Source organism: Platalea leucorodia (genome assembly GCF_965183815.1).
Source record: "Platalea leucorodia genome assembly, chromosome: 20".
In the NCBI taxonomy this organism is placed as follows: domain Eukaryota; kingdom Metazoa; phylum Chordata; class Aves; order Pelecaniformes; family Threskiornithidae; genus Platalea; species Platalea leucorodia.
The window spans coordinates 2,606,669-2,629,816 of NC_138842.1; the positions used below are offsets into that span (position 1 = coordinate 2,606,669).

General features: G+C 42.8%; 1 protein-coding gene across 6 annotated transcripts in view; it reads right to left on the reverse strand.

The window, feature by feature from the left end:
- Nucleotides 1-23,148, reverse strand: part of APLP2 (amyloid beta precursor like protein 2) — a 48,535-nt gene that overhangs the window by 17,833 nt on the left and 7,554 nt on the right. For all 6 annotated transcript variants that reach the window (XM_082330874.1, XM_082330877.1, XM_082330876.1 and 3 more), the window contains exons 2-5: nt 6,694-6,867; nt 5,329-5,458; nt 1,727-1,839; nt 30-205 (exon numbers count right to left, since the gene is read on the reverse strand). In XM_082330874.1, the coding sequence (XP_082187000.1) occupies nt 30-205; nt 1,727-1,839; nt 5,329-5,458; nt 6,694-6,867 (593 nt within the window). The remainder of the gene's footprint in view (nt 1-29; nt 206-1,726; nt 1,840-5,328; nt 5,459-6,693; nt 6,868-23,148) is intronic.

Consider the following 23,148-nt stretch of genomic DNA (forward strand, 5'->3'; position numbering starts at 1 on the left):
GCTAACATCTATGCCAGTAAGAACCCTACCTTTTATAAAGGTCATAGTCTTCATCCTCGTCTTCATCCTCTTCCTCTTTGGACAGAGCCTCATCCACAACCTTTGTCTGAGGACAACACACATATTCTGTTCCGTGGAACTTGTCTACTCCACAGGGCAGCAGCATGCCGTAACTGTGCAGGATCATGCCTTCCGTCAGACAGGCCTGAAAGAGGAGCCCAAGTATGTCAGTTCAGCATCAAGCTCTTGCTTTGCATAAAGCTAAAGTCTGCCTATCATAGATCCCAAGAATACTACCCGTGGTCTAAATTTTACAGCAAAAAGACAACAGCAATATACAACCTAAGTCTGACCATCAAAGGCAAATGGATTTGCAACCTGTAGCTTAAGCAAAATCCCCAGACAAGTCCCAGATTCAGAGCCGTGCAGTGCTTCCCGGTGTTAACGTATCAAACACCCCTCAGCCCCTAACAATGGCTGATTTGTCAGCCTGGCTAAGTTCAAGAAAAATAACGAGACGTTTTGTGCCAACTCAAGGGAGAGAGCACTTGAAAGAAACAGAATTGTTGTTTGCTTTTCTGGGCTGGCCGTTTCATTAAACTTTATCTATTAAACTTTACATTGGAGTAAGCAAATAATCGCTCAAATGGACTCTGTGTCAAGATCATTTTAACGTGCTGTAGATGAAAATCAATCAGATAATTCAAGAAAAAGCCAAATGCAAACTGCGATTAGACATTATGTCTGTACATTTTTCTTAAGGTAAGGAAATACATGGCTTTGTGGTGCCCCAGAAAAGAAGGAAGTAAGGAAGGCTTTATTATGTACATCGTAACCCTTTTGTGCTTTGCTTCGTTACAGCACCAATGTAAAACGAGCCAAATATTTCCGGAAAAGTTCTCCAACTCTGTTGAAAGCAAGTGATTTTTATATTTGCTAGACATAAACAAGTTTATCCTCAACTAAAAGGTGATTCCTCTAGCACAGCTTTACTTAGATGGGGTTTTGCTCCTAGGATTTTAAAGAAATAGGAAGTTTAACTGGTGCATCCTTAACCTCATCTTTACTCACACCATCACAACTAATCATTGTGTTGCTGTTTCTACAAAATGGAAAAACAGGTATATTTCCTCATCATCTTGTTTTTATTACTCCCAGTTCAAATGGGCGTGCAGAGAATTTGCAACACTTTTGCTCGTCAGATAAAACAAACAAACAAACCCGCCTCATGGGCTAGATTTATTCTGAGAAGATAATCCATCTCTTATGTAAAACCTCCACTAATCAGTCACAACGAAACTCCGACTGTCCCCAAGCAAGCACTCCCAACCAAATCCCCAGCAGCAGCAGGCACATTAACGCAAAATGTACAAGAAAAATAGGAAACAGCCTATGACCACTGTAGCTCTACCCTGGAAAGAAGGATGAGCCACTGGTTAAAGCAATATCCTAGACACCTGATTTCAATTCTTAGCTCCATCCTAGAGTATGATCTTGGGCAAGCTACTTAGGATAGCTTTTCATGAGTGAAGAATAACTAGCTACGCAGATTTTTTAAGTCACTTGAGTACTTGTAAATTTTTTTTTCATTGCTCTCTGCCTCAGTCCATAGACTGCAACATGGGAATAACAGACCCCAGAGATAAAACACTGTTACGCTGCAATACTACAAGCATCCAAGTGGACAGATCCAGAATAAATATTCCTGCCACGGCAGCTCATTTACCTCTTTTGCCACAGTGTGCCAGTGCTGATGGCTTTCACACACGTCCATCCGCTCCTTGTGGAAAAATCGGCACTTCTCTGGAACCAGCAGGACATCGCTTACAAACTCACCCACTGAAAACCAAGAAACATCCATAGTTCACACATGTCCAACTTCCAACAGAAAACAAAGCCACCACCAGAACCCTCCCAAAGTACACTTCGTTGCGAGTGCCTTAAAGGTTTGCTATACTCTTAACAGGGACAGGTCAGATCAGCAGCTCTCTCTGCAAATTTAGAGAAAAACAGAGCCTCAGAGTTTCCAAGGTAAAAAGCAGGAGGAGGGGCTGATCGCTGAAACATTATGCAAACCCTAAGGCTGAACTGAAGGCCAAGTTTACAATGCATGTTAATAAATAGCTGTTCATGGAACAGACAGGATTGACTGAAGAGATTTCATGCAAATCTTTGAAAAGATTGCATCTGCATATGGCAGTTTTCAAACCACTTAATCACCAATTTCCAAATGAGCTGCGTCACACCAAAGCTAGTTCATGTTGTCTGCTGCTCTAACAGCCTGGAAATTTTTATAAGCCACGAGTGTTATCTATGTTTTCAGTATCTGGATATCTGAGCAAGTCTGGTTTGGTTTGGTTTTGTTTTGCTTCCAGATGGTTTAATTCAGGATCAACTGCAGCACATTCCCTGACTCGGACAGTCCTAACCAAGACACAGAGGGCTGGAAAAAATAAAAACTATACAGCCCAAAACCCAGCATACAACCAGAGTCAGCAAATACACTGCATTCCAACACTAGATAACCACAGCCTCACCAGCATGATGAAATTTTGGCGGCACAATCTTAAAACCAGACTTTTGCTTTTGAGGAAGGCAGGGAGGAGAGAGAGAGAGAGAGAGAATCAGTCTGCTCTACAGACTCTGTATTAGTTGGACTTAAAAGCTATTTAGCCTAAATTTCCACCACCAGTCAGTTTGCTACCAACACACGCAAAGTTAAGTATCGGGAGCTTTCAGTTCCTAGCCCAGAAGTCCTAACAAACACTGCCACTGGAATCTAAAATGTGAAATTTTCTCAAAGCTGAGATTTTTCTTTCTTTCTTGCAGATTTAAATGCCACATCCAGTAATTTTAAAATAAGGGGATACCTGCATACTCTGGAGAAGGCCAGGAAAAGATCTACAGTCGAAGATTTTCAAAGCACCATACCTTGCACACATGACCGGCAGCTTTAGGAATCATTTGTTAAAATTGGAGAAAAGTTTTAAGTCAAAGGCTTTTCTCACCGAGTCTCCAGGGAGCAGAATTATTTGTCCAACCAGTCTTCAACATTATCTTTTCAAAATAAATTTTAATATTTCGTGTGACCCATTTTTTTGCTGCCCCTTAGTACTGACACCAAAGGCTCACTCTTCTCCTACACACAAGTCAAATAGAGTTTAGGGAGAGATTATCTGATGACAACTGCAAGATAACAGAATCGACTAGCGTTCATCATCCCTTTTAAATTAGTTAAATTTTGAACTAGCAGACACAACAAGAGAAATGTTATTTTCCCCATTTTCTTCTCTCAAAACAGGCCAGGTACAATTTTGAGTTAATAATCCTTCCTCCTTCCCTCTCACGAGAGGTTAATTAAAAAGCTTCTGATAAAAAAGCTAAAACTGACCAAACTTTAACATCAAGAGACTGTGGTTCTGGGGACTGAAAGGCAGAAGACTCAAACCGATCAAATACAACACTCGGCAATAAACAGCAGCCATTAAACAGCTATTTTGAACAACGCTGAATCCTGCCACCTTTGCGTAAGACACGTGGAAGGTTCTCTCAGTTCACCTAGAAACCAGAAAACCCTTACACACTGCGCTGTCAAAAAAGAAAAATCCTCTCCCTTTTCAGATCAGAGCAAGCGTAAGAGGCATTTCCATGCCACCTAGCAGCTTAGCCAGAACTGTCAGCAGTTTGTCTTTTCACACCTCACCAGGCTCAGCCCTGCTCCCACCATCCTATTGTTACCTTTATTTTACAGTTCAGTGAGAGTGCTAATGGGCTCTCCTCTTCTCCCCTCTTCACCTTTGAAATACAAAAGAGCTTTCATTGGCGGGGGGGGGGGAGGCAGGAGAAGGTTAAACATGGTCTGATAGCAAGATCCTACCTCAAGACAGCCCGCGCATTAACGTAGCGAGGAAGACACAAGCAGGAATGGGAAGAAAAAAAACCATAGTTCTACTATAATCATAGGCACCCCAGAGAAACACGTCATCCATTTACAACAAGCAATTTGTGTACTGCTAAAGACAACAAAAAGGCATTTTATACATATATGGACTACTGACTTGCAACTCAGATCTGAAAACCAAAGCTGCCTGGCAGGCTGGGCCGAACAAGTCAAGAACACTATGAAAGACGCTAATTAAAACCTTTAACAGATAGTTCAATGCTTATCAAATTTTAGGGCCGTGTCACTAAAATCAGCTTATTTTTCAGCTGGAGAATAGGCTTGGGGGAGGATTATTTCTAAAAGAGATGACTCCTTATAAATCCAGAGATCTTGCTTTCATCCTCATTTCCATTAGAAGTTCTCAGTATAATCAGCTGGGTACGGTTGCTTCTCAAACCTGAATTTCCACATCTATAAAGAGATGCATCTTTCTCCCAGGATGTATCCCCACCAAATTTCATTTCTTATGAAGTGCTTTACGATCGTCTAGCGGAGGGCATTACATACAGGAGGATAGTACCCACACAGTTCTGCAGATTTGCCTGTGTTCTCCTATGTCAAACCATCAGCTAACCTGAGGTATGGATATGAATCATGAAAACTGGTTCCCACTGAACGCTCCCAGCAATCAGACTCTCCACGAATGCACAAGACTTCTTGCAAAACAAGTCTTTTTCAGTAGATAACTGAAAAGAGGTTCAGCCAGTTGAGACTAAGCTTACTACTAAGAACACATGCGGTGCAGCACAGTGTCAGGCACAACCTACAGGTCAAAAGCCCCACGGTAAACAAGCTAAACATGTTGCCTCATTCAAGTGGGTGGACAGATTCTGGAAAGCACCATGAAACCCATCACAGCTTATCTCGTATTCTTTCGCAGTTCAAAGTGGGGACATGGGATACAGCTGCAAGAAGCAGGGCCTCTTTGAAACAGCAAAGTTTAAATATAGTCATTGAAATAGAATGGAGATCTCTTGCCAAGACCAAAGCAGGAAGCCTGAACACACCGAGCATTTCAAGTCTCCAAGGCAACAAAATATTAAAGCTCCACAAAAATAGGATCAGAGTATTAAATCCCAATGTCTTTGTGATACTCAAATACAATAGCCTTCAGGTTTTCATGGCCGTTGCAGAGAGAATGGGAATTTCTTTTTCACGCCAGGCACCATTATTCCACCACAGCTGTTATCAAGCTGTTGATCTGTTCGAGAAAGGCAGAGTTCCATCTTATGGAAATAAAAACGTTTAAGTGGAAGCTGGATGGGGAAATGGCAATCTGATACGAGAGAAGCCTTATAAACTCAGTCATTCTCTCTGTAAGACACCAGGAGGCAATTCTTTGCTCCTCCCACAAGAACGCACAAACACGTCATACAGGCACTCACCCAGGCACTTGTAGGGCACGACAATATGAGTGTGGTCCTTGCACTGCTTCTTCCCTCTCTTGCACCAGCTGTCGATGCTGACAGGTTGATTGGCTTCCACGACATTCGTAATCTGAAGGTCTGGATACATCTGTTTAACAAGACGCAGAGATCGGTTTCTCTCCAGAAAGGACAAAGAATGTGCAAAGTGGCTCCTAATCAGAAGGAGCGAGGCTGATTCTCCACACAAAAACAAGTTCAAATTCGCACATGGACACACATTCTCTTCCACATCAAGCTTACAACAGCTGAAGGCATAAAAAAGCCCCCAGCTGTTTGTCACACAGGGCTTCAGAAACGGAATGTCTCATCGCTTCGTTGTGGCAGGAGAAAGCCAGGTCAGGGGCAAGAGCCTTCACTGGCACTAAGCTGAGGTGTTTGGCTTTGCACGGTAGCGGAGGAGAAGCATTTATCTGTGCTATCCTGTCCGGTGCAGCATGATACCCTCCGGAAGAGGGCAATCACCAACAAATAGGGTTTAGTAACATCTTCACACTCTCTCGTCCCTTGCCAAGTTAATATGCACCTACCTCCTCAGGTTTCCTTATGCCTGCTCCATTTATGATGTATTAATATGATCCCTATGTCCTGCTCCAGTTCTCAAGTCCAGACACTGACTGACTTACATTTAGGCTTCCGCTACGTGAACCAAATGTAGCCCCAGTTATATCAGCCTTGTAAAACAGTTCTAAACATTTTCCAGTCCAGACACGGTGTGCTCTATCACCTTCCCATTTTAAAAAAAAATATTCCTTGTGGTATTTTACATGCCTGTCACCTCAGAGGAGCAACTAAAGACGCTTATCAAGGCCAATACACTACACTGCATCTGAGGCACACTGAAAAGAGACTATGTATTTTACAATGAAGCATGAGGAGCCTAAAAATACCATCAACATTTTGATGAAATTATTTTTCTAATATCCTGGCTGATCCGAACACGTCACCGAGAACAACACAGCCACATTCTAATTAGAATAGGTGTCAGGTTCCATTTTGCACAGACACGGAGCAGATGCTGGTTAACTGGCTCAGAGGCCGACCGTTTGAAGAAACCCCTGCGAAGACAGACACAGATACCTCTCTGACTTACAGACCAAGGACCTTCTGTGGCAGTGTAAGCTCATCTAAATCAGAGGTAGCTCCTACATCCCACTGCAGCGTCCTCCCTGTCTTCCTGGGCAGTAACACAGCAAGACAGTTCAGGGAACTGAGCTAGTCCCACGCCAGTTAGTCTCCTGCAGGGTTAATTTGCTACTGAGCGGCTAAATTGGAATCCAATTCCCTAGCAGTGGTGAAGATTCAGGATCACACAGAAAAACTCACCTCCTGGCAGTATTGCAGAATCTCTTCCTTTCTTCCAAAGCAGCTCTTGGTCCCGGAGGTGTCAGGTTCCCATTTCCCAGTCTGGATATTCACATGCATATTTAGCTTCCCACAGAACATGGCAATTTGAGGCTCTGCCACCGCAAACCCTGTCCCAGCATTGGCTGCGAGCGCCTGTGAAGACAAACAGAAAACAAAACATGCTGATTGCTTTATCTGATCAAAAGCAGAACAACTCAAAGAGCCAGGAATCCTCTGGCATCTCCTCAGAGAGCTCCCGCTTAATCCAGGTAGCGGCGGAGCCTTGCAAACTTATTTCATAACCGCATTGCTTAAAGCTGGTGAGCCCACACCAAGTTTTCACCAGCAAAGCGTTTGTTTTTCCAAAACTCTGTTTTTATTATTGCAACGACAGCTTACCAAAAACAAAACCAAGAGTAATTCACACTTAAAGGTTGCACCCACAAAGGCTAAAACAGACATCTGAAAAGCTTAAACCAGTATTTGAAGATAAATAACTAATAACTTTTGGCAGAAATACCTCTACGAGGTTACACACAAAGCAGGTATTGCTACTACTAATAAAATAACTACTTCCAACTGCACGAAGCCTGCTCAGAGTTTGAAGCCATGTGTTTCTCCCAAAGTCTTCAAATATTTGCGATAGAAACACTTAAGCTTCTTGCCCAAACATACAAGTAAAGACGACTTCTGCTGAATCAGAAAAACATAGCTGTTGCAACCAGCTCCTCAAAGCCTGTTGTCTCTCATTCAGTGCGCTCCTACGGGTATTTGCACTGCCTGGTTTCTGATGCGTATTCTGTGCGCTTCCCACCCTGCCCCAGCAGACAAAGACCCGACAACCCAGACCCACGTTCGGGTCAAACTGCAGACCGATCAATGAAAACAAGGTCAGGTTCCCTTTCTGAAATCTTGCTGGCTGACCAAAAGAAGAAAAAGGGGATTAAATTAAATTGCAGAGTTGGGGGTTTTCTGAAAAGACCGAGCGGATGCCAGGAGCCGAACATCCTCTCCCTACATCGCTACTAGCTGTTGTAAAAGAAAACAAAACAAACAGAAGAAAAGGTATGAGGCACAAAACAGATGAACTCCTAAATCGAAAGCTCTTTAAGGTGTTTAGGGGACTGAAATCCATTTCAACTACTTCAGACAAGGCAGATTAGAAACAGCAATACCCAGAGGCTTCAGGGCACCACTGCCCCAAGCTTCTTTTTTCCTGGCAGGCACCCTAGGCCACCAGTCCTGCCTTCATATTTAACTTTTCATGCACTCAAAAATGCCTACATTACTGTGGGCACTGTCCATTCCCTACTCCCTGCAGATCCCCATCAACTTACATCAATACATGTATGCTTAAAGCAAATAAAGGAGCAAAGAGAAAAATTCAACTGGACAGCCCCTGAGTATAGCTCCTAGTTGCTGGATATTCGGAAAAAATTAACTCCGTTACAATTGGCTCATTTCTCCCCCTCCCCGTTTACACACAAACCCACTGCCTGGAGATAAGACATCTCAACACTCAGAGAGTCAAGGATTGTTTAGTGCTGAACACACGGCTTGTGCTTGGGGGGCGAGACCAACTTGAGACACAAAAGTGTAAATTCACGTCTTAACTTCACAAAAATTCCCCCTGGAGTTTTAAGAACTATTTAACCGCACATCACTTAAGACAAAGAGTCTTATACAAGCGGTTTCTAGTTACTCTAACCCTTTCCCCCCACAGACCCTCACGAGAGCAAGTTTTAGCACAGATCACAGAGGAATAAATCCTGAACCGTATGTAACAGATACCGGCATTGATGTCCCAGGAACGAAATGCTTCCAAGTTTCAAATTTACTGTAGGTACATTTGTCGTACTCTCTGTCCTAACGGAGAGAAGACAGTTGCGCACATCAGGTATAGGAGGGCTTCTGATGAACAGCCTGAGGCTGGGTAACGGGGTGCAATAACTGTGTTGTTTCGGAAATCAAACCATTTAATAAACACGTGCTTCTAACAAGTGCTGACTGATACCGCTCAAAGCTAGGCTCTTGCGCTGCCTTCCTCTTTGCCATACCATTTCAGAAGAAAAAGGCAAACGTGGAATGATCCTTCATAACTGTAAACACACACATGCAAACTTTGTAAGAGGGCCTTTTTATCTCTCTCCAAACAAACGCCACTTTGGTACCAACAACCACTTTCCAGAGAGCACAAGACTTGACACGTTAGAGGAAACAGTCCACAACGCAATTTTGTTTGGTGACAACACTACAACTACATCCAAGATTCGAGCTGAACTCTGAAAAGAACAAAAAGAAACGGGAGATCGAGTATGCACAAAGCATTAGCCCTTGTAAGAAGAGTACAGTGCATCAAAAGAGAATAAAGTGCATGTGTTACGAACAGTTTGGAGAGCACTGGCACTGCCTATGCTTGAAACCTGTTTTCTTCAAAGCCAACTTAACAAGTATGCAGTAAAATAAGGTAGCTGCATAGGCAGGAGAGGTGCAGGCTCCACCCCGAGAGGCACAAACATCCATCAGTAATCCATTCATAGCAGCTCTTGCGTGAGCAAAACTCCTGTTCAAACACATACCAACCTCCTGAAATCATGACCACCCCCTATTCACACACTGATGCGAGCTCGTGTTTATTTTTGCTGTCTCCCCGGCCTGACACCTCGCCACGGTGGCAAAGGTACCATTCCTCCTCCCTGGATTGCTCAAATAGTTTGCATATCAGTCGAGTGCCGTTGCCGTAGCTACCAGAACATGCGAAGCCCCAATTCACAGCTGAACAAACGAGACTAATTACTTGCTTGATTTCATCACTTTTAATCAAATGGAAGAAATCTTTTCTTGAATTGCACTGTTGAGTAAGTTAATGAACTTTGATACACACAAGTTGAATCTTTAACCCCATGACCCACAAAATAAGATTTTTGAGTAATGGGCTTCAATTTTCCACCGCTGACAATCCACTCCAGCCGCCAAACACATCAGTTATTTAATTCAGCATTTTTATCTCGTTCTACCTGTAGTGAGAGAATACAGCACAGCAAATTTCATCTGTAACGGTGAAGGCCACGCCTTTAACACTGCTCCTTAAGTAGTGAAGAAAAGTCGCCTACAGGAGTTTTTTGGGACAGAGCGAGTTTCTGTTGCTCCCCACAATTGCCTTTGGTGCACTAAAAATAAAAGCAGATCACTCCGGCTGATGATGCCTGAGGTTGGCTCGTCTGCATTCAAGCATCATTTTGCAAAAGGAGGGCTGGGGAACGTGTAAGCCAGCACGAAGCTTGGGATAAAGCCATGTCCTTAGTTAAGCTCTTCAGTACTTCAGAGAATTCACCCATTCCACATTGCAGAGGGATGAACAAACCGACAGCACATTTTGCTTTGGGAATTTCCCAGCCATAAATGGAAGCAGCCGCCTCTTTTAGTGCTGGGGAGCAGCAATTCAACCTCTTAAATAAGCAGACTGACAGCTCGGGAGGGGCAACATACACATAATGGAAGAGAGTTCATCCAGTTGTGTACATCCAACGTTATTTTAGTAGCTATTATCCTATTAATACATATCCATAACATGAGAGCAAGATGAATGTTATTTGGGAAAAGACTTGTTACATAAACCATTCCCTTCCTCACTGGCACTTGTATTTACAAGATGTTTCACGATAAATTCCGCTCTGCCTTCTGGTATAATTCTGTAATCCAGTTTGCTTTCCAAGACCAAAGAAGTATTAGATTCCATAAACACATAAATCTCTGGCCAGTTAACGTCAGTTAAATTCCTCACCCTGTCATGCAGCGCCTGATTTATGGTCCCGAAACACTGGAATTCAAACCTCTAAATCTTCTTTTTCTCTGATGGAAGTGTTTCTGTCCAAGTATCCAGTCTTTTATTTACTACTAGCCTCTTCGACTCGTGACAGCGGGTTTGATCGGTGAGCTTTACCCATCCAGAGGCCTGGGCTCTATGCTCTAAAAAAGGGTCATGCCTTTTCCTCCTGCAGCTATCTACCATCTCAAAAGAGGGACGCGAGGCTAGAGAGATTATGGGCACGGCACAGCACAACAACATTCTTTCGGGAGGATTCTTGTGAATTTAAGTCATTTCTGCTCTCTAGTGTTCCTCTACTTCAATGCTGGGAACAACAATGTATAGGAATTCCTATCAGCTTGTGTCAAGTAAGGAATATTTGACATCTACTCCCGAAACGTATGCAGTACACTGCAGTTCTGGTTCAAAAAGGCATAAAAATGAAAAACGCACTCATTTTCCTTGCCTTGTACTTCCAGGATCTGTTAAAGCTCATCACAACATAGCTCACTGAGCACGCCGTCTATTCAGCTCCCTATCGAATGCTATTCGGGAAAGCCTGCTGGCATGCTGCTGGGGACTTCAGGATAGAAGAGTGATTGGAGTTTCTCTTTTCTGAAGAGTTGTTGTTCATTATATTTCACAGAAATGAGTTCCTGAGAGCTTTCCTTTATACCACAAAGGTATCTGCAAAACGTCAAATTTAACTACTTTCTGAATTTTCCATGAGGTCAAACATTACAGTAACCTTGCTCACCTGATCGGAATAGCCAGAATATCAGCCTTTCCAGCCAGCCTTCCAGAATATCAGTCTATTCCAGCAAAGCCAGGGTGGATGGGAGCTTAGCAGGAAACCTTAGATTCGCTTTTCGTTTACGCTAGAACATTGTTCTCATAGCATATTGCTTCGAAAGAAAATCTAGGAACACGCATTATAGAAAAATCACAGTCTCCCAGCTCACGCGTTTGGTGCAAACATGCCAGCTACTGGGCACGTGCGCTCCCTGTTGCACAAGCACGACGAGAGGTGCTGGCCCTGCTTACAGGGCAGAAGGGCTGCAAGGCTTGAGAAACAGCGAGAGCCTGCTAGGAAAACTCATGCTGCTCGCGCAGTACCAGGCTTCCTCCTATGAGTATGAGGCATCAGGCTTCCTCTGCAGCAATACATGAGCAGCCCCGGCCGGATGAAACCATGGAAGATTAAGTTGCTTTAAAACTCAAACTCCAGCCTCTAGAATTTATAAGCTGCTGAAAAAAAAGCTCTAATTGTGAATTGCATTGACTTGGTGGCCTGAGAACACAGATTAATAGCTGCTGAGGGCATTCACTGCCTCAAAAGAAAATGCAGAGCCTTTTGCAGGATTGCCTGCAGGTCGGCTCACATTTCCTGCTCAGAAGAGTTACAAGTATTCCACAAGTATTTGCTGCTACACTGACAAAAAATGCCAGGCAGTACTTTGAAAGATTACTCGTGCTGTTTGTTTTTAATTAAGCGAAGCCCCTCCAAAGTAATACTGCTTATTAAATCAGAATGCACATGAACCACAGCCTGAGGGACTTCAGAACATGCTGTTCAGGACAGTCCTTACCCACATAAATTACGTTTCCCACCTTTACTTAATTAAAGAAGGGAAAAAAAAAAAAGGAAGGAAAAAAAAAAGCAGCTTTTCTGGATTTTTTTTTTTTTAAATACATTTCCTGTTCTATGCAGAGCGCAACCCAGGGGTGTCAGCACTGCAACTCTCCCTGTGGCAGTGCAATATCCACAGATATGGAGGATATAGATTGAACTCCTTCAAGACCACTGAGGAATTCTAACAGTTCCTTTGATACAAAAATGAGTCTTGCTCCCTTACCAGCCTTCACGTGAGCATAAGCCTTGATGGCTGCCGCTTTTAAATGTGTGAGTATTCCAACTTTGCACCTTTTCCTTGGCTGAAGAATTAGTACGCACATTTGTGCGGGGACTTGACTGCTTCGAAGCCTGGCTGCGCACCCGACATTACTGCTGTCTACAGAACTGAAGTTCATGGGCATTTCTCCTTCCATAAGGAGAGGCCAGCCCTTGGCAAAATAAAAATAAAAATAAAAAAATCAGGAAGAGATGCTTGCAGTCACCAACTCTACCACTGCCATCTGATGTGAAGCATTAAGCTGAAGCTTTTGGAAGGAGAACAGCTGGGTTGGAATTGTAGAGCTGAGCCCTCCCGGGTCTGGACGTGCCGCACAGCCCTTAAACCTAATGTTCACTGCCATGAATCTCACCTGTGAATTAATGGTTTATAGCAAGCTAGCATTCAGGAAACCACCACTTCAATTAAAAAGCGAGGGAAGTTGGCAGAGGGACTGTATGCCCAAGAACTTCTGAACAGAATACTTAAAATTCCCCTGGTTTTGAATTTATAACTCGTAAACACGAGCAGAGCTTTCAATTCGTGCTTCAAATAGCGTTTCACGCTTTGTTTTCCTTAGCTTCTCTTCCTGCTTTTATTCAGCAGATAGGTGGCTTGAACCCAGGAAGGCTAATGAATGCCTGACACAGCAGGCAGTAAATCTACAGACTAGCAGCTCATCCTAGCTTTATTGCTTTATTTTTTTTTAAATTGCTGATAATTACAATAATGCACATGGGCAGGGGTCCAAGACAGGAAGAATTATTGTCTGCAGGCAGATCTGGTGTGAGCTGATAATACCAGCCTGTGTTTGCTTTTGAATTTAAATGGCAGAAATCTCAGCAAAGCAGTCTTTGGCTTACTTTAACTTGCTGGAAGGGGTGGAGTTCTCATCTGCTCGTCCTTTATTGACTTTTGTGGTAGAGGATTCTGCACCAGCAGAAAACTGGAAGCCAATGCAGGAGCTGCAGTGCTAGCTCGGGTGCGGTTTATATTTAGATCGCCGCTGTTTATGGCTAACATGCAGCCTCGAACACTCGGAAGTTCAGCGACGACAATCTATGTACTTTCACATGTGCCGACAGCAACCGTAGCATTACAAAGAGCAAAGCATTGCCAAAGCCTGAAGAATTCCTTACTGCTTTTGCACCTTCCTCTGCCTTTCTACAGGGAAAAGGGGAGATTTCCAAGTACCTGTGACTCACGGGCAGCCTTTTTGCCCTTGGAATTTGTACTAATAAGGTAGCAGGTTATTTCCCCCTCCTCCTCTAGTTTATCATGCTCCATAAACCAAGCCTACATGAGTCATTGGGCAGATAATCTGCCTGTCAGACGTTTGCGCTCAGGGACTGCCACATCCAGACGGGGAAAGCAACACTGCAGGCAGTACTGGTGCATAGCTGGTCTCAGGGAGCAGAGACCAAATTCAGTAGAGCCGCGATTCAGCACAGTCTTGGCTTCCTGAAGTTGTTTGTGTAACATGGTTGCCTTTGGCATCCTCTTTCCTACCCCCCAAGAGACAAAGTTCGGAACAACTCAGTTGGAACATTCCCTGAACAAATGTTACTGTACCCGGAACAGTGTCCTTTAAAAAAGATTAATTGATAGGCCTCAAGCTTTCAAAACTAAAGCTTGTGTGTAATGGCTGGGACTGGAACAGTTTACCACAAAGGCCACCCTAAAAATATAAGGGCGAGAGAAGAGGTAGGCAGTACTATTATGCCATTAAGAATCCTTACACAGTGCACAGGTAGGTTCGGATGTGCTTAATCAGTCGGGCTGCCTTCCACTCGTCACAAGGACACCAGGAACAATTTTCACGCAAAGTGTCAGACGGCTGCACTTACGGCCGCTTCTTTCCCCTTTTCAGCAAAACACGGCAACGGCGCTATTTAAAGTACCTTTTTTTAGTGGAGCGATTCTAAGTCATATCACAGCACATGAAGGCTAGACCTATTTATTACTGGGCTAAACTAAGGCACAAAGTCAAGTGACTTGCCTAAGGTCACCCGTCAGCGGGCTCAGCCCGGTTTAATCCTCAACCCCTCGTCGCTCCAATCTGTGTCATCATTCTGCCTTGCACAGCAAGACTAATTACTGCTTTCCCACATGAATTATTTGGGCATCTGAACCACAGAGACTCAAGATGTCTTGTTAGCTAGCCAGCAAGTGAAAACTTCAGCGCAAGTTCAATGTTTTCACGTACACCAAAAATCTACTGAAGAAAAAGGTCGCAGGGCAATTTTGCCCTCCTGGACAATTGGAAGGGAGATCCAAAACACAACGTAGGGAAAGTGGCTATGAGTTAATACTGTTTCACTCCGCTTAGGAAAAGCATTTGACTCTCCTGTCAGATCTAACTTTCATTACCGAGCTGACTGTTAGTATGAACTATCGCTGTTCATAGCATAAAGGCTTCACTGACAACGGCACACACATGGCGGAGTACTGAGACATGCTGTTTTGTAAGTAACTTCTCCACACGGTTCGATAGCGAGTCCCTTCCATCTTAAGGCACTTTAGCTCCATAAGAGTTAGTGAATATAATCACTGTGGTTACCAGGATACAGAGATTCCATAATACATAGGAAAGTACATTTACAAAACCTTTCATCACTTCAGTTTGTTCGAAGCAAAGATAACTTCTGGACTAAAACTCATCACAACTCACACAGACACACAACCCGTCCACTAGCTTTCCTGGCGGACAAAACTGGCCGAAAGGAGACTGAGAAGCATTCATTAACATCAGGCAGGCAAAAACCAAACCCTTACTACTGATTCAAAGTGATTTAGCATTCCAGGGGGGAACAAAACCAAACCAAAATACCTCCCCCAAAACAGCATGAATATTTGTTTTAGAGATCTTGCGAAGCTCACTGGGAGCGTCACAAAAAAAGCCTGCGATGGAGAGACCACTGTAGGAACCTGTGGTTACTCAGTCTAACCATGCATCTAACCACTCCAATGACTTGAGATAAAAAGGCTGCACAGATTGTGCTTTTATCTAACAGACGACTATCCGAAAAGCAAGCAGGAAACCGAAGGGCACATTTTAACAGAGCATCAAGAATTGGAAGCGGCAAAGAAAAATACCTGGGAAAAAAAAATGCAAGATAAAGGAAAGATAAGAAGTAGGAATGCAGTCTGCAATGCAGTTTGGTTTTGGTTTCAACCATTCCTGAGCTCAAGTATCCCTCCTTTTATAGACGTTGTTTGGTATCACAGCTCGGTTATTTATGTGCACAGACTGCAGTTGTTTTGGAACATGATAAAATACTCATTTGGTATCTTTAAGTCCTGCCATTAGGCTACACATGAACGTCCCTACAGCACACAGGAATAATTCAACAGGCATTGCTCTAACCCCACTGAAGCTCTGTGGGTCATACTGATCGCTTTCCACCCCCGAATTCAGAATCTTCTGAAAAAGAAGAGAAAAAAAAAACAAACAAGAAAAGAATCGGTAATGCTGCCCTCCAAACAGTCCAGATGAAACTCAAATCTGGAAGAGGAAACCATGAGGTTTTTCAATCTTGGCTTTCCAAACCATGCTAATGACCATCTTTTGAAAATAGGAAACCCACAGCTAAAATACAGGGCTGCTTTCATCTTTGCTGCTGCTCCCAAAGCTTTGGCAAGTAAATGCTGAACCAGACCAAAATTAACATGTTACCAAAAAAATTATGGAACAGCCTTGCCGTTTTCAGCGTCCAAACTGAGGGTATCTTTATACTTAAAACTTTTAACGTTCTGTCAAAAGCACAGGTTAATTCTATAAATTATAGGGCTATGAAAATAGTCAGCAGTTAGTAGTATTACCGAGAACGGGTAACTTAACTGTAGCTCTTATTAAATATATTTAGGAAATAATGCAAATTGGGATTTTAAACCAAAAACATCTCCCCACGCACCTTCCCACACACCTCCTCCTGTTATTTATTCTGAGAACTGCTTATGGCTTGTTATGGAGCATCTTTCAGGCAGCACCTTACATCATGGCTTGCATACAAGACAAAAATCTTTTAAGAACCTTTAATGCTTAGGGGCGCAGAAATCAGTGCTTTAAAAAAAAAAAAAAACTCTTTGTATTTGCCGTTTAAAGATTCCCATACTGATACTGTAAGTTTATCCAGCTATAGTAAATGATTTTTTTTTTTTCTTAAATAGAAAACTTCAACGTGAACATGGCCTGAAAAAAGTTTAGTTTTCAGTTAGCTGCTCATTAGGAAAAAGTTCCTACCACTTATGGGTAAAAAATAAATGCAAGAGAATCAACTTAGCAAAACCATCTCAAATTCTCCCCAGAATTGGTCTTTCATTTTCCTGACTGCAGCTATTTTTGATCACAGTAAACAGCAACGAAACTGAAGAAAGGCTGCCAGCTTCCTTCCACTAATGCTGGCAACCCGGAGGTGAGCAAGCAAGCAAACAAGAGCAGGATAACGAATGACAAGCACTTCTTACTTAAGTAGCAAAGAGGCTGAGGTGCGGGAAGGTGGCTCGGAGCAACACTTCTTACTTCCAAGAGTCAGAGGGCGAAAACTTTACTTGTTTATTTTTAAACTTCAGCCACCCAACAGCCAAACATCTCTCAGAAGGATGCCGGTACTATTAGCAGAGTTTAGGCTCAGGTCTCACAACTTACTTCCTTCTTCCAAAGCAGAGGATAAAAGGTGGACTTCTATCTGTCCCCGAGAGCTCAAACAGCTGGATCCAGCAGTCTGACGCAAGAGAGAAGACAAATGACAAAGAGCCTTTCGAAGTACCCCTAAAGTTTCGTCAGCAGCAGGGTCACAGAAAGCAAAGGACCTCAGTTATGGCTTAATGGATTTCAATTTTTTACTCTTTAAAAGCAATCCTGACTAATTTAGTACCATTTTATTTCTGAAGCATTGATTTACCAGCTGGGGTTTAATAGTCACAGCGTCATATCCTAGCTAGGCTAGCATACTGAAACTCTAATGGATGTATTAAACAGTTCCTTTAAGGGAAGCAACAGATCTCTACTTAGAATAACTGCTTAATGCTATTAGAAAATGAAGACTAAAGCTGGCTAGGTTGAGATCCCCTTTACTGATTTTGCTGATCCAGAAAGTAAAACCAGTTCAACAGAACCTAGCCTAGAACCTCAAATATTTCAGGGCTATCATCGCATAACATTGAACTGGCTTTGTACGTTGTACAAACACACCTGATTTTCATATGCTGAGTTTTATAGCTCTTCCGTCTATGGAGCTGTACGAGATTGTGTAGCATTGCATGGAAATACAAACAGTAACACTGATTTTTTATCTTTGACAAAATGCGATTTCAACGCGTTATCGATTTCTTCCGGGTTTCAGTGGGAAGAATGAACTCTGTGTACACTGATACCTATTTCCTTGAGGTTTCCTTAAGCATGTTCTGGAAATATTCAAGGCAGGGGATAGAAAGCAGCGCTTTCTTCTGTCTACTTTGTTGAACTACAATTGAACATTACATTGGGGGAAGAAGTTATATACTGCAGCTGCATACACCTGATGGTCAGTTCTTTGACGAGTTTTAAGAACTCTGACACTTCAGTAAGGGCTTCAAAGCACAGAACTATCACGAGCCGAAAGCTTTATTACAAACGTGGAAGCAGAAACTACCTGTTCTGCAACAGTGAGGGAAATTGCTCTTTGAAAAAGAGCAGGCAGAACAGTTTTAGACAATCTAGTTATGCCATAAAGCGGCAGTATACATCAAGAACTTCCATCACCTCAACAGAAATTCCTCTTCAAGGTCTCTGAAAGCTACTAGTATTTTATGTTTGGGGTTTTTTTTAAACCCTTTGTCCAGGCTGTTCATCTTAGCAGCAAAACTGCCTTTTTTTTTTTTTTTTTCCCCCTGAAGACTTGGTATTCTCCAGCTGGAGGAACAGTAATGAAAAACTTCAAGATGTGTTATTTTGAACACAGGATTCCAAACAATTCTTTATTTTCCTGTTTGGAAAAGGCTATCAGGCAGGAGAAGAGGAGGACTATTTACTTTTCCTTGGAGAAGCTTTTCTGCCTGCTCAGATGCTCGCCTGACATGCTACCCACTTGAGTGAGAAAGAAAGAAATGGTCAGCCAGCACAAACAAAATTTACTTTCCTTGACCCTACAAGCAGAGATGGAGAGCAATGGAAATGCTGACTTAACATGTAAATCCCATCACTAGGTCAGTGATCAGAGGGTAGATTGATTTGTGTATTGATGCAATAGGCCACTCACCATTTTCCTAGCCATAGGCTGAGTAGTTTCAACAGAGCTTTCTCAAAGTCAAAGGATGAAAATATTGCATACAGTTCTAACCCTGGGGAGTGGTGGTTGTGTTTTTCACTAGTTGACTTCAGACATGGCCCACTAAGGCATTTTCTTAATTCAGAAACACGGCTGTGTACCCATCTCAGCTGCAAATATTAACCTCACCAGGTTCTGGCAAGTCACTGCTGTGGATTAGCCCTATGGAATATATTCAGATGTCTCGCATCAGAACAGATCAGCACCCGAGAAAGCCGTGTTGAAATTATAGCTTGATGATGCAACAGCAAGAGACAGCTAGAAACATCTCTCATTCTCATATCCTCATTTTGGACATCTTAAAAAAAAAAAAAAAATCATTGAGAGCACAAATGAGCTCCTTAACAGACTACAGCTTAATTATCTTTGAGGCTGCCTCTCCCTGCACAATCCCCAGCTAGCCTAGACAGCAGTGATACCAGTACTAGATGAATTTGTGTTATGAGGCTAGGAACATTTAGAAGACTCCAAGAATGCTGCACTGAGAATTTTTGTATCCGATTGTAATACCAGCTTGAGGAGGAAAACGGGTTAGGTAACCGGCACAAAATGAGTTCATGTCTGTCAAGGCTGTGTGGCAATTCTAAAGCCCGGACAGCAAAGACAAATGGACTAACTATCCAGTTGCATGATTCCATTAGAGGCTGTCTATATTTTCACAGTTATACCTATCGATAAAACGGATGTAAATATTAGCCCAGATAGGCAGGAATAATACGAACAGTCCCCTGCTTTGAGGCCACTATTTGTCCCCGAAGTTAATTCTCACCACTACAGAAAGTACGCTAATGAATACCGCTAAGCACATGATTTTAAGTTTCACTCAGGAGCCAAGGTGTTGCAGAGGGGACCAACTATCCAGTCACACACAGGAAAGAAAATGAAAGCAAGAAAGTGTGTCTGCAGACAACAACAGGCTGAGTGTTTCCATATGCAAACCCAGCCCCAGTTTCATCTTTCTGCAATACAAGCATTTGAAATTCGGCTCGAGTTAAGGATGTTCACATCCTGATGCATTCCAACAGACTGTACCACTCCAGCATGCTCGGTCTGTCTGTATCTTTATTTTGTGCTTTACATGACATGTGGTGTATTTTGCAGCTTAATGACTATTTTAATCCTCTTCATCACTGAAGAACGTCATCCTAGATGTGATGCAGATGCATAGTTAGATGGATGCTGCTCGGAGATGTATTTGAAGAGATATTCCAAAGCACAGAAGTCATTCCAAGGCAAACATTACAAAACAAAAATCTCTGCTTTACTTGATCTGGAGTATTTAAAGCTAGCTGCTATAAACAGTAAATATCTACCAGCCCCCTGTGACAGCACGAGAAGCAGCTTACAGGCAGGTCATAGCATCCTCCTAAAGAAAAATAAACAAATAACTATCTAAGTGGCAATGCATCTCAAAGTCAACACCAGGGGAATAGCTGCTGAAAGTTTAGCTACAAACAGCTGTGCACATTAAGCCCATCTTAGACAGCTAAGTTTGCTGCCAGCTGTGGCTAAATGCTCGTTATGCCCTCAGTTAGATGATCAAAATAAATGTAATAATCAGAGACTATTAAATAAAATAACAGAACAGTACAAGTAAAGCTCTCAGCCACTTACATAATGCGGAATAACGATTTAATTTTTTGCAAAGATAGTGACAGGAAACACGAAAAGCCAAATTGAAACCAAGGACGGCAAGGCAAACGAAGTAAAGTCATCTTTGCTTTTGCCTGAAGCAAAAGACCATTTAGAGTCTTAGAAAGCAGTCCTCCTCGCTTCTCTTCTACAGTATAGGCGAAGCTTGCAGCCCAAAGTTTTGCGGGTATCTTCATACTATTCTTCTCTGGAGCAACCAGCTTCGCTGTTTGCATACACACGACTAAAAAGTATGACACTGGCCATTTCAGAACAGTAATGCTCTTGAAATACATCAGCATCCATTACAAAAGGACTACAATGATGCATTCTAGTCGGAGCCCTGCAATGAAAGAGGGAATTAACATGCTATAGATGCCCTGTGGAAAACCTCCCATACGGTTATACTTTGAAAAGTATTCTTCTCATCACGCTAACTCCCACGTGAAGCGAGTTGCAAAAGCTTGCTCGATATAATTGAGCGCAACAAATCCATCCAAACCTAGGAATTTCAGCCTCAACTTCAAAATGCCTTTTGTCTGTATTGCGGATTTTACATTTAAGCAAATTTGAAAGAAGATATCCTGCCATCTTAACAGCCCTGCTACATTAGAAATCCAGCTCTTCTCATTAGTCTTCCTTGGAGCCAGGTTGCTGAGCAAAGGACCTGGTGCACAAGGAGGGAAGGCAAAAGGACTTCAAGGTGACCAGCTGGTTGATGTTTATTTCTTTGTCTCTTAACCTGAGAAACGAAGACATTCTGAAGCAAGATGCAAGCATTTAAAATGAAGGATTAATTTATCTAAAACACTATGCATACAGCACAGTACTCTGGATTCAAGCGCAGGTAATAGATTTCAGCTCTTGTGATTAGTCCAAGTTCTTATTTGCAAACTCAAACGTATCTTGTACACGCGTACAATGAAAAGACCGATAAAAACAAAAGCATAAGCACGTAGGCAGAAGGTGAGGGGCCTGAGCAAATCACAAGCTGTGATTCGGACCATAAAGCCAGCTGCGGACAACGCAGGGAATACAGCAGTGCAAAATATTACATTGCACCAAGCCTGCGCTCTGGCAGGCCATTCATCTCCTGCCTTTGTTATTGGTAAATTGCTTCCGAGAAAGCGGCTGTTGCCCTAAACAGAATCTCCACATACTGACTAGCTTTGTTGCAGAGCAAGTATTGATGCAATTTGAACAAGACAGCATTTATCAGGAGTGACGGGGGCAGGAACACTTTTTTCCCCCTGTTTTTAAAGCCTCCAGTGTGTCTCTTTTGCTGCGACATGATGCTCCCTCCCGGGCCCAAGCTTCGCGCATCCACAAGAACACCCTAACTTCATTCCGTGACCCCCATCGAGAATCCACTCGGCCTCTTCTGGGGCCTGGCTCTCGCCCAGGTAAGCCCGCAGCACTGCGTACACTCGTGTCCGAAGGCTGAGCTCTGATACACCAATACAGTGCAAACACAAAATCCCAACTTTTTGGGCTGGCTACCAAGAAAAAAAAAAAAAAAAAAAAAAAGTTCTCTGCTGCTTGACGTTTCCCGTGCTGAGGCTACGAGGCTCTACTTAAAGACTCTGGAAATGAAGCAGTTACTTGAAACCCTGCAACTCAAACTACTTAGAGGCACTTAATCTTATTCCAACAGTCCAGATGGGAGCTGCGAGCATCCTGCTCCATTCAAGAGTAATAACTGGCTTCCATGATAACGTGCACCCTCAACAATTTCTCAGTTTCCCTTTCTCCTGACAGGCAGCAACATTTAAGTACATGCATGAGCCCTGCCATACCCTACACTTGAGAATTAATCTTTGACCAAGACTGTTACACAGGCTAACGCGCTTAGCTTGGATCCCGACACTGTCTCATTCTTCAGGGCTTCTAAACCCCTACGTGATCTTGCTGCGTAAAACAACACAGACACCAAATTCAATTTCTTCAGCAAGAGCTTTGATAAATTATGCAGAGAAAGACTCACGTTCAAATGCCGATATACTCACTGGGAACTCAAACCACAGGTCTGAATCAACATTTTTCATTTAATCTTTTGAGAGGAATACTTAGCAGATTAAAGCAAATCTCCCCCTCTCTATTTCAGGCCACAATTATTGTAGGACTACAGCATAAGAAGTCAACCAGCATTTGGTATTAGTGAATTCATGCAGATGCCTCTAGGACCATTTTTTGGCAAGTTATAGTCCCAATATGAACGGGAAAAGATTAAACACTGATAAAACACCCTACTACTTAACTTAGACCTGGCAACGTGTCACGCCAAGTCCGAAACCACATAGAGAATTTGGTGATTAAAAGCTTTATGCTGGAGGTTACCATACGTCTAAGCAGCGACCAGCTTCTGTTGTGAATATGCAATCCAAATCTGCTTGAAATCTAACATGAGTGCATCATGTTTATTGTAACAGATGGTATCGGCAAGATTTTTCTTTTTGTTGCTGTCACTCCACACTACGCAATGACATCATAACTAGTGGGATTCATCGACCCAAAATCCAAAAGAAAAGGGACAAAGCTTTTGGCAGGGAGCTGGAGCTAAAAATAACATAAGAGCCTTTAAAGAAAAGCCCAAAGATTAAAAATGCAAATGTTCAGCTTTTGATTTAAGCATCTCAGCACTGAAGTAAGCATAAGGCAACTCCTGGAAAGTACCAAGTCGTTTACCAAACCGCTGTTTCATCTTTGCAACAACATCATCAGACGATGATTTCTGAGGTCTCCTCACTGACTATTTTAGTGCTTTGAGGTGGCAGATTAAAGGACCCAAGCATAG